The sequence below is a fragment of the Cinclus cinclus genome, unplaced genomic scaffold, assembly GCF_963662255.1.
Source record: "Cinclus cinclus unplaced genomic scaffold, bCinCin1.1 SCAFFOLD_319, whole genome shotgun sequence".
Lineage (NCBI taxonomy): Eukaryota > Metazoa > Chordata > Aves > Passeriformes > Cinclidae > Cinclus > Cinclus cinclus.
Window position 1 is genome coordinate 5,656 of NW_026912089.1, and position 12,777 is coordinate 18,432.

Sequence of the window (12,777 nt, forward strand, 5' to 3'; positions counted from 1 at the left end):
TTTTTATTAAGCCCTGGGCCCCCTCCAGAGCTGGGGATCCCCGGGGGGGTCTCTGAGGGGTCCCCGGGGGTCTCCAGGGCCTGCAGGGCCTGCTCCAGCCTGGCCAGGTCCGCTCGGAGCACTGCGGCCTAGGGAGGGGAGGGGTTAATTAACAACCGGGCCACGCTAACGAGGCCGCCCCACCCCCCCACGGCCTCGTTAATGAGGGCAGCCGTGCTAATTAAGGAATTGCCCAACCTGGTGGTGCTGGGCGGTGCCGGGGAGGGGCTCCCGGGCCCCCCCGAGGCTCCTGAGGCGCCGCTCGAGGTTCGTGAGGCGAGCGCGGAGCTGGGCCCGGGCAGGCCCTGGATCCACCAGGCCCTGAGGGAGGGGGAACGGGACGGGGGGGTCCCCCAAACGTCACCGAGGGGGAGGGAAGGGACCCCCAAAACGTCACCGGGGGAGGGGGGTGAGACCCCAAACCCCGCCCCCACAGACCAGGCCCCGCCCTCACCTGGATGCGCAGGTGAACGAAGGTTCCGGAAGCTGCTGGAGCTCCCGCCCAGCCCGGCCCCGGCTCCGCCCCTGGGGGCAGGAGCTGAACAGGCCCCGCCCCCGAGAGTGCCTGGAAGGCGGAGCCGAGCGGCTCCAGCCAATCGCGAGCTGGCTCTGGGCACTGCACCAGCACTGTCAGGAGGAAACCACACCCACAACATGGCCGCCCCTGAGTGCAGCAACATGGCGGCCACCGTGGGGGACGCCATCTTGGGTAGGGAGGGGCATGCTGGGAGATGTGGCCGTTCCACAAAGAGCGCTGGGATTTGTAGTTCCCAAGCTCTGGCAGCCATCATGGATGGTTCCAAGGCATGCTGGGACTTGTAGTTTTCCTTGGAGACGCCATATTGATTTTCATAAAGCACGCTGGGACACGCGTGTCCCATTGGCGGCCATATTAGCTGGTCCCAAAGCATGCTGGGATTTGTAGTCCAAGCCTGATCAGCCATTTTTGATACACCAGAGAAAATTTGTGAATTTTTTGGGGATGGATTTGGGACTTTTTGGGACGGGTTGTGTTTTATTTTGGGGTAGAATTGGGCAATTTTGCATCCATTTCTGGATTATTTTTGAGGTGTGTCCATGTCCGACCCCGCCCCCTGCCCCACCCAGGATGTGACCAGCCCCGCCTCATCCTGCACTGCCTCTGCTGCGGCCCTGGGCTCCCCTACCTGTGCACACCTGATTCCAAATAAGAAAATGTGGGCAGGACTAAGGCAAATAAAAACTTGTGGGTGGGGCTAACTCTAAATATGGAAATGGAGACATGGCAAAGGCCAAATAAGGAAATGTAGGTGGGACCAACTCCAAATAAGGAATCTGAGTGGGTTTAAACCAAATAAGGGAACTTGGGCAGGGCAAAACCCAACCATGGAATAGTGGGCGTGGCCTAACAACACTGTCTCTCCACAGGCACCCAGCTCTGATTGGCCCCTCCCCCCATCCACCAGCCAATCACGTGCGCAGAAATAAACCTCCCTTTATTCCATATACCCGCACGCTCTGATTGGTCGTTTCCCCCAGAAAGGGGCGGGGCTCAGCACTCGCCCTCCCCAAGCAGGGCGAAGGGGTTGGGGGCGGGGCTGGGAGGGGGCGTGGCTCGGTCTGACCCCTCCCCCTCGTCGTCCTCAGAGGTGGAGGCGTCGCCGGGTGGGGGTGGGGAGGTCGCCCCTCCCCCCGTCATGGCCGCCATGGCTGCGGTGTCGGGGTGACGCTCCCAATGGTCTGGGGGGGGGGGGGGAGGGGAGGGGTCAGGGGGTGTGGCCTGACCCTCCCCCCACCCAGCAGGCACAAAAGGACCCAAAACTCCCCCAAAAAAAGGACCCAAAAACTCCCTAAAAATAACCCAAAAACTCCCTAAAAATGGTGGCCGCAATCTTCTCCAAAAAAGGACCCAAAACTCCCCAAAAATCCCCACAGGACCCTAAAAAAAGGATCCAGAATTCCACAACCCCTATCCCCCCCCCCACCAATGCCCCAAAAATCCCAAATTAGGGTTTTTTTTTTTTGTTTTTTTTTTCCTTTGATAGGAATAACTAAGGGATGTCATGTTGAGGAATTTCCAGACCCCAAAAATGACTCAAAAATCCCAAGTTTTGGGGTTTTTGGTACTTTTTTTTGGGGGGGGGGTGGGGGGCGTAGCCCAGGTATCTCATATACAAAAATCCCAAAATTCCCCCGAAAAATCCAATTTTTGTTTTTTTTTTTCTTTGCAGAGTACCCCAGGAAGGTAATACCAAGGAACCCCAAAATCCCCAAAAATTCCAAGATTTGGGATTTTTTTTGTTACCTTTTTGCTGGGAAAAGCCCGGGGGGGTCATGCAGAGGCGCAGCCGCCCCTCGGCCGCCATCCTCAGGATCCCGTTGGCCGCTCTGGCCACGTCGTTCCGAGCCGCCCGAGCCGTCCTGTATCCTCTTTTTTCTGCCCAGGCTGGAGGGAAAAAACACCCCCAAAAATCCCAAAAGATTAGGGGGAAACAGGAAAAAAAAAATCGGGGGGAAATTGTAAAAATTCAGAGAAAAAATAGGGAAATAAAACACCCCAAATTCAGGGAAATTGCTGAAGTTTAGGGGTAAAAGTTATAAAGTTCAAGAGAAAAATATTTCTAAAAGTTCAGGGGAAAATCAGGGAAAAAAATAAGGGGGAAATTAGGGGAGAAATACCAAAAATTCAGGAGAAAAAATTTCCCATAAATCAGCGGGAACGTTGGGGGGGGGGAAAGTGCCAAAACTTCAGGAGAAATAATCCCAAAAATCAGGGAAAATCGGGAAAAAGAAGCAGGAGGAAAATCCTGAAAATTCAGAGAAAAAAAAAAAATCAATATAAAAGCTGGAATAAAAAGCTTTGAAAATATAAAAGAAAAACTGCAGAAGTTTGAGAAAAAAAATTGAAAGAATTCAGGGAGATTAAAAAAAAAAAATGGGGAAATCAAGGGGAAATCCCAAAAATTCAGAAGAAAAAAAATTCTAAAAAAAAAAAACCAGGGGAAAATCAGAGAAAAATGAATCCCCTGGAATGTTCTGGAAGGTCCTGGAAGGTCACTGACGCTCACAGAGATCCCAGCTCGTCCATTCAGCACTCCCTGATCCCCAAATCCCCTGGAAGGTCCCGGAAGGTCCCAGAATCCCCTGGAAGGTCCTGGAAGGTCCCAGAATCCCCCAGAACCCCCTGGAAGGTCCCAGAATCCCCCAGAATCCCCTGGAAGGTCCCGGAAGGTCCCAGAATCCCCTGGAAGGTCCTGGAAGGTCCCAGAATCCCCTGGAAGGTCCCAGAATCCCCCAGAAGTTCCCGGAAGGTCCCAGAATCCCCTGGAAGGTCCTGGAAGGTCACTGACCCTCACAGAGATCCCAGGCCGTCCATCCGGGGCCGCTGGGGGGGCGCAGCTGCAGCAGGGGGGGCAGGGCCAGGTGGGACCCCAGGAACCCCACGGCAGAGTAGGGGTCCTGGAGCTGGGAAATGGGGTACACCCCTGCCAGGACCTGGAAAAAGGGAAAAAAATGGGATAAAAATGGGGTACAGCCCTGCCAGGACCTGGGAAAAGGGGAAAAAATGGGATAAAAATGGGGTACAGCCCTGCCAGGACCTGGGAAAAGGGAAAAAATGGGATAAAAATGGGGTACACCCCTGCCAGGACCTGGATCATACCTAGGGAGGGGTTCAGCACTGACCTGGGGGTTTGGTTCACACCTGGCTGGGTTGGGGTCTTACCTGGCTGGGGTTGGGGTCTCACCTGGCTGGGGTTGGGGTCACACCTGGCTGGGGTTGGGGTCACACCTGGCAGGTTCGGTGTCACACCTGGCTGGGGTTGGGGTCTCACCTGGCAGGTTCGGTGTCACACCTGGCTGGGGTTGGGGTCTCACCTGGCAGGTTCGGTGTCACACCTGGCTGGGGTTGGGGTCTCACCTGCAGCTCAGGTGGTGCCCGGGAGGGGAACACGAGGCCGGGGCAGTCGCAGAGGCGCACCGAGGCCGACAGGTAATGGGTCTGGAAGTAGCGAGTGCGGCCGGGGGCGCGGGACACGCCCACAGCGCTGCGGCCCAGCAGAGCGTTCAGCACCGAGGATTTACCTGCGTTGGGCAGACCTGGGGGGGGGAACATGCTCGGCATGGGCCACACCCATCTGGAGTGAGCCACGCCCATCTAAACCACACCCCCACTGACCACACCCACACCTGTGACCACGCCCCCACGTCTCACCCACACATCCCAGGGTCAGCACCCCGTGCCGGAACCGCTCCCATTGCCGGGGGGGGGCTGTGCCCCCATCCCCCTCCTCATCCTCATCTTCATCCCGTCCCCGCGGCTCCGCCTCCTCTTCATCATCATCATCGTCCTCTTCATCTTCAGGCCGCTGCTCCGCCCGCTCCAGCCGCGCCCGCCAGCTGCTCAGGTCAACTGGGGACAGGTGACATGCAGGTGACACACACAGGTGAGGCTCAGGTGAGAAACAGATGTGACACACCTGACACAGGTGGCACTCAGGTGACATACACAGGTAACACAGAGGTGGCACAGGTGTGACACACCTGACACAGGTGATGCACTCAGGTGACAGGTGACACACACAGGTGACACACAGCTAACAGGTAACACACAGGTGGCACAGGTGTGATACACCTGACACAGGTGATGCACTCAGGTGACACAGGTGACCCTTACCTGCCCCCCCCACCACGTCCTGGCACGCCTCCAGCAGCTCCCGGGGTCCCACGGCTCGGCCCCAGCGCCCCCTCCCCCCCCCCTTCCTCTGTCGCTTCTGCAGCCCTGGGGGGGGGCACAGGGGGGGGTCAACACTCCAAAAACAGCCAGAAAATCCCCCCCAAAAAACCCCAGGAACATCCCCAAAATATCCCGGAAATACCCCAAAAAAAACAAACAAAAATCATCCCAAAAATCCCACAGAAACACCTCAGAAACCTCCCAAAAAGCCGTCCCAAAAAAACCCAAAAGCGCCCCAAAACACCACCGGAAACATCCCAAAAACACCCCAGAACCATCCCAAAAATACCCCAGTGACACCCCACAAGCTGTCCCAAAAACAACCCGAAAGGACCCCAAAAACCAACCCAAACGTTACCCGAAAACATCCCCAAAACACCCCAAAAAAAACCAAAAAACAGCCAAAAAAACCCCAAAACAGCCAAAAAACCCCAAAAACACCCAAAAAACAAAAAAAAACAGCCAAAAAACCCCCAAAAAACAGCCAAAAAACCCCCAAAAACAGCCAAAAAACCCCCAAAAACAGCCAAAAACCCCAAAAGCAGCCAAAAAAACCCCAAAACAGCAAAAAACCTCCCCAAAAGCAGCCAAAAAAACCCCCAAAACAGCCAAAAAACCCCAAATCAGCCAAAAAACCCCAAAAACACCCAAAAAAACCCAGAAACAGCCAAAAAAACCCCCAAAAAACAGCCAAAAAACCCCCAAAACAACCAAAACCCCCCCAAAAACGGCCAAAAAACCCCCAAAAACAGCAAAAAAACCCCCCAAAAACAGCAAAAAAAACCCCCAAAACAACCAAAAACCCCCCCAAAACAGCCAAAAAACCCCAAAAACACCCAAAAAACCCCAAATCCCCCCAGTGTCACGCCAGACCCCCCAAATCCCTCAAAATGTCCCCTCCCAAATCCTCCCCCAAAATTTCCCCCCCAGACCCCCCCTCGGTACCGGCTGTGGGGGCGGGGCCGGGGGCGGAGCTAAAGGGCACCACGTGGGTGACCCCCAGGTGTCCCCTGAGCAGGTGACACCAGGCCACGGCCACCGCGGGGGGGGTCAGGTCCACCTTGTTGAGGATGAGGATGAGAGCCTTCCCCAGCTCCTGGGTCACGTGGGTGGCCAGGGCGGGGGGCACGCTCAGGGCCTGGGTGGGGGACGGGAACGGGGACGGTCACGTGACACCAGGTGAGCCCACAACACCCTCAGGTGATCCCAAGGACCCCTAGATAGTCCCAGGACACCCCCAGATGACCTCAGGTGTTCCAGGTGTCCCCCAGGAGTTCCAGGTGTGTCCCAGGTGTGTCCCCACATATCCCAGGTGTCCCCCAGGAGTCCCAGGTGTGTCCCAGGTGTGTCCCCACATATCCCAGGTGTCCCCCAGGAGTCCCAGGTGTGTCCCAGGTGTGTCCCCACATATCCCAGGTGTCCCCCAGGAGTCCCAGGTGTGTCCCAGGTGTGTCCCCACATATCCCAGGTGTCCCCCAGGAGTCCCAGGTGTGTCCCAGGTGTGTCCCCACATATCCCAGGTGTCCCCCAGGAGTCCCAGGTGTATCTCCACCTATCCCCAGGTGTCCACAGGTATGTCCCAGGTGTCCCAAGTGTATCCCCAGGTGTACCCCCAGGTGTGTCCCAGATGTCCCCAGGTGTATCCCCACCTATCCCCAGGTGTACCCCCAGGTGTGTCCCAGGTGTCCCTCACCGGGTGCCGTGCGTCAGCGATCAGCAGGATGACGTCCGACATCTCCAGCACCCGCCAGAGCTGCCGCCATGTCTGGGGACAGAAGGGACACGGAGGGGACAGAGAGGGGACAGGAGGGAGGACAGGTGACAACGGGGCCATGCAGCATGGCACCACCTGCCCGTGCTGTCCCCAGAGCCCCTCAATGTCCCCAAACTGTCCCCAACCCCCCCAATGTCCCCAAAGCCCCCCCAGTGTCCCCAACCCCCCCAGTGTCCCCAACCCCCTCAGTGTCCCAAACGCCCCCAGTGTCCCCAATCCCCCCAGTGTCCCCAACCCCCTCAGTGTCCCCAACCCCCTCAGTGTCCCAAACGCCCCCAGTGTCCCCAATCCCCCCAGTGTCCCCAACCCCCTCAGTGTCCCCAACCCCCTCAGTGTCCCAAACGCCCCCAGTGTCCCCAATCCCCCCAGTGTCCCCAACCCCCTCAGTGTCCCCAACCCCCTCAGTGTCCCCAACCCCCCAGTGTCCCCAAAGCCCCCCCAGTGTCCCCAACCCCCCCAGTGTCCCCAACCCCCCCAGTGTCCCAAACGCCCCCAGTGTCCCCAATCCCCCCAGTGTCCCCAACCCCCCCAGTGTCCCCAAAGCCCCCCCAGTGTCCCAACCCCCCCAGTGTCCCCAAAGCCCCCCCAGTGTCCCCAACCCCCCCAGTGTCCCAAACACCCCCAGTGTCCCAAACCCCCCCAGTGTCCCAACCCCCCCAGTGTCCCCAAAGCCCCCCCAGTGTCCCCAACCCCCCCAGTGTCCCAAACACCCCCAGTGTCCCAAACCCCCCCAGTGTCCCCAACCCCCCCAGTGTCCCCAACCCCCCCAGTGTCCCCAAAGCCCCCCCAGTGTCCCCGCTGTCACCTCCAGGTTGTGCTCGAACGGTGCCAGCCCCTCGATGTCCCCCATCGCCCGCAGGAAGTCCCCAAATGTCCCCTCCTCCCGCTCCCGCAGCTCGGCCGCGCTCATCCCGAAACTCCAGGGGGGGCGGCGGGGGAAGTCCAGCCCTGGGGTCACACAGAGGTCACGGGGTCACAGTAGCCACTCCCCCCACCCCAGTAGCCACTCCCCCCACCCCAGTAGCCACTGCCCCCACCCCAGTAGCCCCCTGACCAGGCCCGTAGATCCTGTCCGGGTCCAGCTCCAGGGCGCTCTCGGGCAGTGGCTCCAGCAGCTCCTCCTGGGCCCGGCGCCGGCTCCGCTCCAGGGCCTCGGCCCGGGGCCCCCCCAGCTGCAGCCGGAACCTGGGGGGCACCCTGGGGTCACCGCTGTGACCACACCCCCACGGCCACACCCCTGGGGTCACCGCTGTGACCACACCCCCACGGCCACACCCCTGGGGTCACTGCCGTGACCACACCCCATGGCCACACCCCTGGGGTCACCGCCGTGACCACACCCCCACAGCCACACCCCTGGGGTCACCGCCGTGACCACACCCCCACGGCCACACCCCTGGGGTCACCGCCGTGACCACACCCCCACGGCCACACCCCTGGGGTCACCGCCGTGACCACACCCCCACGGCCACACCCCTGGGGTCACCGCTGTGACCACACCCCCACAGCCACACCCCTGGGGTCACCCCCCCCCAAGGTCACGGCCCCCCCATCTGGGCCAGCTGAGTCAGGATCCAGACCAGGTTTTGCCTCCAGCCCGGATTCCAGGTAGAATCCAGGTCAGGTTTTCCCTCGTGCCAAATAAAACCCAGTTTTCCCCCCCATTCCAGGTTCTAGGCCTAGTCCAGTCTGGGTTTTTGTGCATCCCAGAGTCTGACCAAAATCCAGTCCGAGCTTTCCCCCACTCTCAATACCAATTAAAATCCACTCCAGGTTTTCTCCCATTCCCAATCCCAGCTCAAATCCAGTCCAGGCTTTCCCACTGCACCCCCCTGCACTTCCACTTCCACTTGAAATCCAGTCCAGGCCTTCTCCCATTCCCAATCCCATCCCAAATCCAGTCCAGACTTTTCCCTCATTCCAAATCCAACCCAAATCCAGACCATGCTTTCCCTGAATTTCTAATCCTATCCCAAATCCAGTCCAGGCTTTCCCCCATTCCAAATCCAACCCAAATCCAGGCTGTGCTTTCCCTGAATTTCCAATCCTACCCCAAATCCAGTTCGGGCTTTACGCCATTCCAAATTCCAACTAAAATCCAGTCCAGGGTTTCTCCCACTCCCAATTCTAGCCCATATCCAGGCCAGGCTTTCTCCCATTCCCAATCCCACCCTAAATCCATTCCAGACTTTCTCCCATTCCCAAATCACAGGATTTTTTCCCAAATTCCCGATCCGCTCCCCTGCCCCCCGGTACCTGCCGGGGTCGTGGCGCCGGGGGGGCCCCGCGGGCTCTGCCTGGGGGTCTCCGGGGGGGCCATCACCCCCCCGCTCGTGGCTCCCGCTGCGGCTCCCGGGCCCCGGGGCCGGCCCGGCCGGGGCATCTGTGGGCACCGGGATGGGGGTCAGGGGAGCCCGAGAACGAGGGGTCCGTCCCGGGGGTCTCTGAGGGTTCCCTGCCCCCCATTCCCGGGGGTACCAGTCCCAGTTCCCGGGAATCTCTCCCCCTATTCCCGGGAATTCCGGCCCCCCCTTCCCGGGAATCCCTCCCCCCATAGTCCGCAGGTCCCAGACCCCATTCCCAGGGACCCCAGTCCCCATTCCCATACATCTCTCCCCACATAATCCAGGGCTGCCAGCCCTCACCCCCGGGGATGTCTCCCCCCATTCCTGTCCCCATTCCCAGGGATCCCGGCCCCCATTCTCGAGGACTCTCCCCCCAATATCCGGGGGTCCCAGCCCTCACTCCTGGGGATGTCTCCCCCCAATAGCCTGAGGTCCCAGCCCTCACTATCGGGGCTCTCAGCCCCCCCTCCATTCCTGTCCCCATTCCCAGGGATCCCAGCCCCCATTCCCGGGCATCCCTCCCCTCATAATCCGGGGGTCCCGGCCCTCACTCCCGGGTCTCGCAGCCCCTCCCTCACCGCCCCGTTTCCGCTCCCGCCGGTCCCGGAGCTGCTGCTTTTTCCGCTTGGCGCTGAACGGGAGCTTGCGGGGCATGACGGGAGCGCACGTGAGAGGGCGGGACCGCGCTCCACCAATAGGAAGAAGAGGCGGGGAGGAGCCTCAGGGGAGGAGCCAATGGGATGGCGTCTCGCCTCAGGGCCGCGGAGTGATTGACAGAACAAACAACTAATAGCGGAGCGGCTCGTTGGGCGGGGCTGGTTCAACCAATAGGAAAGCTCGTTATCTCATGGGTGGGCTGGACGAAAAGGCAGCAGCCAATAGAAAAGGATGCGTGTGGGCGGCGGGCGGGGTTTGAGACTGAGTGGACCAATAGGAAGCGGAGGCGAGGACGGAAATCGCTTAGGTCGGCGATGACGGCGCATGCGCATTTCGCGGTGCCCAGCCATGCCGAAGGGAGCGCGGCCGGCGGGGGCCAAGCAGGAGGAATGGAAGGGGGGAGAGGAAGGTGAGACCCCCGGAATTTCGGGGGGAGATCCCCCAAAATGGGACCCCGGGACTGGATGTGAGGGGAGGAGAGAGTGAGACCCCCGGGAATTGAGAGGGGGGGGGGGCCCCCAAAATGGGACCTCGGAACTGGGCTGAGGGGACCACAGGATTGGGGAGGGGGAATGAGGGTGAGACCCCCGGGAATTGAGGAGGGGGATCCCCAAAAATGGGACCCCGGAATTGGGGGGGGGGGGGGGGGGGGAAGGAGTCAAGGACTGGGACCCCAGGATGGGGGGATTGGGCAAACCCCCATTTCTGAGGCAAATCTCCCCGATTTTGGGGACCCCCCCCCCCTTTTTGGGGCTCGCTCCGCTCTGAGGAACAAATCCCGAATTTGGGGAGGGGTCTTACCCCAAACTCTGCGATTTTGGGGCACCCACAAACTTCTTTTATTTCTCCCCCCCCCCCTTAGACCAACCGGTCAAGAAGGGCAAGAAGGACCGGAAAGGCAAAAAATCTGTGAGTGACCTTTGAACCCTTCCCAAAAATTCCTGACCCTCCCGAAAATTCCCAAAATTGCCGAAATTGCCGAATTTTCCCCTCAGTTTTTCGAAGAGCTGGCGGAGGAGGAGAAGGCGGCGCCGGCTGAGCCCCCCCCGCCCCCTGAGAAGGAGACCCCGCCCCCCCCGCAGGTTAATTAACATAATTGAGTTAATTAGGGAGGGGTTAATGAGAGGGAAAGGGGTTGGAGGTTAAAAGGGAGGAGTTTAAAGGGGAGAAAGGGGAGGAGCCTAAACGGGTGGGGTTAAAGGGGAGGGGTTAAGGGAAAGAGGAGGGGGCTTAAATGGAAAAGGGGAGGGGCTTAAAGGGGTGGGGCTGAGTGGGGAGGAGCCAAAGCCAGGCTGGATTCCCTAATGAAGGAGCTAAGAAGGGGTTAATTAACACTAATTAAGGTTCATTGACCCCCCCAGGGTCCCGGCGCAAGCGGGACCGGCGGAAGGAGGCTCGGAGGCCGCGGGGGCGGAGCCTGAGCCCGAGGAGGAGGAGCTGAGCCGAAGGCTCCGGGCCCTGGCGGCCGCTGCCGACGAGGAGGAGGAGGAGGAGGAGGAGGAGGAAGGTCCGGGGTGGGAATTTGGGGGGTCCCAGGAGGGGTTTGGGATCCCTCAGTGACCCCTGGAATGTTCCCACAGCTCCGGCGGGACGGAAAGGAGGGAGGAGGAGGAAGGTGAGGAGGGAAAGGTGGGGAAAGGGTTAAAAAAAATGGGGGGTTGGGAGGGAAATTAAAAAAAAATTGGGAATTGGAGAGGAGAATTTTGAAAAGAATGGGAGTTCAGGAGGGGAATTAAAAATAATGGGGATTTGGGAGGGGAATTTAAAAAAAAAAATGGGATTTGGGAGGGGAATTTAGAAAAAAGTGGGGATTTGGGAGGGAAATTTTTCATATAATGGGAATTTGAGGGAGAAATTCTCCAAAAAAATGGGAATCTGGGAGGGAGATTTCAAAAAAATGGGGAGTTGGGAGAAAATTTAGAAAAAAACGGGAACTTGAAAGGAAAACTTGCTGGAAAATGAGGAAAAAATTCAATAAAAATCTCAAATTTTGGGAGAGTTGTAGGGTTGGAAATGGAATTTTTTGTTTTTTTTTAATTAGGGTGGGAATGTTTTTGCTGCGCTGAGCCAGGAGCAGAGTGAGGAGGAGGAGGAGGAGGAAGAGGAAGAGAAAGGAAAAAAAACATCCAAGGGGAAAAGTGCCAAGGTGGGAAGGAAAAAACACCCCAGAAGTCCTGGAAAAAAAAAAAAAATCTAAAATTTCTGGGAAAAATCCCAAAATGTCTGGAAAAAAACATCTCCAAATTTCTGGAATAAAAAAATCCCAAAACTACCCAAAAAAAAAAAAAAAAAAAAAGCAAAAAAAACCAAACCCAAATCTGTCAAAAAAATCCCCAAAATTCCAGTGGGGAAAAAAAACCCCCAAATTCCCCAAAAAAAAAAAAAAACCAAATCCCCCCAAAAAACCCCACAACAAAATTCCCTGAAAAAAAAAAAAAATTTAAAAAATTACCTGAAAAAAAGCCACAAAATCTCTGAAAAAAAAAAAAAACCAAAAACCTCCCAAAATTTGGGAATTCCCCAGGAGGAAGAGGAGGGTGAGAAGAAGAAGAAAAACCGAAAGCACGAGAAACCCAAAGGGAAGAGACAGGTGAAGAATTTTTGGGGCATTTCCCTCAGTTTTTGGAATTTTCCCCCCATTATTAAACTTCTCCTATTTTTTTTTTGGGGGGGGGGAAATCCTAAAATATCCCAAAATTTTTGGGTGAAATTTTCTCATTTCCTCCCATCCCCCAAATTTTTAGGGGAAATCTCCCAGCGATGATGAGGCCGAAGGCTCCGAGGAGGCCAAGGGGAAAAAGGTAAAGGGGGAAAATTTTGGGTTTTTTTTTGGGGGGGGGGGGGGGGTTGTGACCCCAAAATTTGGGGTTTTTTTTGGAGGGATGAGACCCCAAAATTTGGGATTTTTGGAGGGAGGAGAGTCCCCAAAATTTGGGGTTTTTTAGGGTTTTTTTGGGGAGTTTAGTGATCCCAAAATTCAGGAATTTTAAGGGATTTGAGACCCCAAAATTTGGGATTTTTTGGGGCAGATGAGACCCCAAAATTTGGGTTTTTTTAGTATTTTTTTTGGGGAGTTTAGTGACCCCAAAATTTGGGGTTTTTAAGGGATTTGAGACCCCAAAATTTGGGATTTTTGGAGGGAGGCACGACTCCAAAATTTGGGTTTTTTTAGGTTTTTTTGGGGGTTTAGTGACCCCAAAATTTGGGGTTTTTAAGGGATTGGAGACCCCAAAATTTGGGATTTTTGG

At 57.0% G+C, this 12,777-nt stretch overlaps 2 protein-coding genes across 2 annotated transcripts; one reads left to right on the forward strand and one right to left on the reverse strand.

Annotated features, from left to right (window-relative positions):
• Positions 1-1,423: 1,423 nt before the first annotated feature.
• On the reverse strand, positions 1,424-9,526 carry GNL1 (G protein nucleolar 1 (putative)). Its single transcript, XM_062514217.1, has 12 exons — positions 9,451-9,526; positions 8,784-8,910; positions 7,582-7,712; positions 7,333-7,475; positions 6,447-6,518; positions 5,699-5,891; positions 4,694-4,798; positions 4,232-4,429; positions 3,938-4,116; positions 3,369-3,513; positions 2,324-2,464; positions 1,424-1,758 (listed from the first exon to the last, which is right to left on the reverse strand). The coding sequence occupies exons 1-12, from the start codon at positions 9,524-9,526 to the stop codon at positions 1,571-1,573; spliced, it is 1,698 nt and encodes a 565-aa protein (XP_062370201.1). The 3' UTR covers positions 1,424-1,570.
• Positions 9,527-9,876: 350 nt separating this feature from the next.
• On the forward strand, positions 9,877-12,330 carry LOC134057182 (ATP-binding cassette sub-family F member 1-like). Its single transcript, XM_062514219.1, has 5 exons — positions 9,877-9,938; positions 10,392-10,438; positions 10,525-10,611; positions 10,890-12,119; positions 12,274-12,330. The coding sequence occupies exons 1-4, from the start codon at positions 9,878-9,880 to the stop codon at positions 10,968-10,970; spliced, it is 276 nt and encodes a 91-aa protein (XP_062370203.1). The 5' UTR covers position 9,877; the 3' UTR covers positions 10,971-12,119; positions 12,274-12,330.
• Positions 12,331-12,777: the final 447 nt, after the last annotated feature.

Excerpts from the sequence above, each read along its gene's own strand:
- LOC134057182 (XM_062514219.1), top strand. The coding sequence starts at position 9,878 with ATGCCGAAGGGAGCGCGGCCGGCGGGGGCCAAGCAGGAGGAATGGAAG. Across the intron at positions 9,939-10,391 it reads ATGGAAGGGGGGAGAGGAAG|ACCAACCGGTCAAGAAGGGC; the intron begins GTGAGACCCCCG and ends CCCCCCCCTTAG. Across the intron at positions 10,439-10,524 it reads ACCGGAAAGGCAAAAAATCT|TTTTTCGAAGAGCTGGCGGA; the intron begins GTGAGTGACCTT and ends TTTTCCCCTCAG.
- GNL1 (XM_062514217.1), bottom strand. The coding sequence starts at position 9,526 with ATGCCCCGCAAGCTCCCGTTCAGCGCCAAGCGGAAAAAGCAGCAGCTC. Across the intron at positions 7,476-7,581 it reads GGACAGGATCTACGGGCCTG|GGCTGGACTTCCCCCGCCGC; the intron begins GTCAGGGGGCTA and ends GTGTGACCCCAG. Across the intron at positions 4,799-5,698 it reads CGGCCCCGCCCCCACAGCCG|GGCTGCAGAAGCGACAGAGG; the intron begins GTACCGAGGGGG and ends GCCCCCCCCCAG.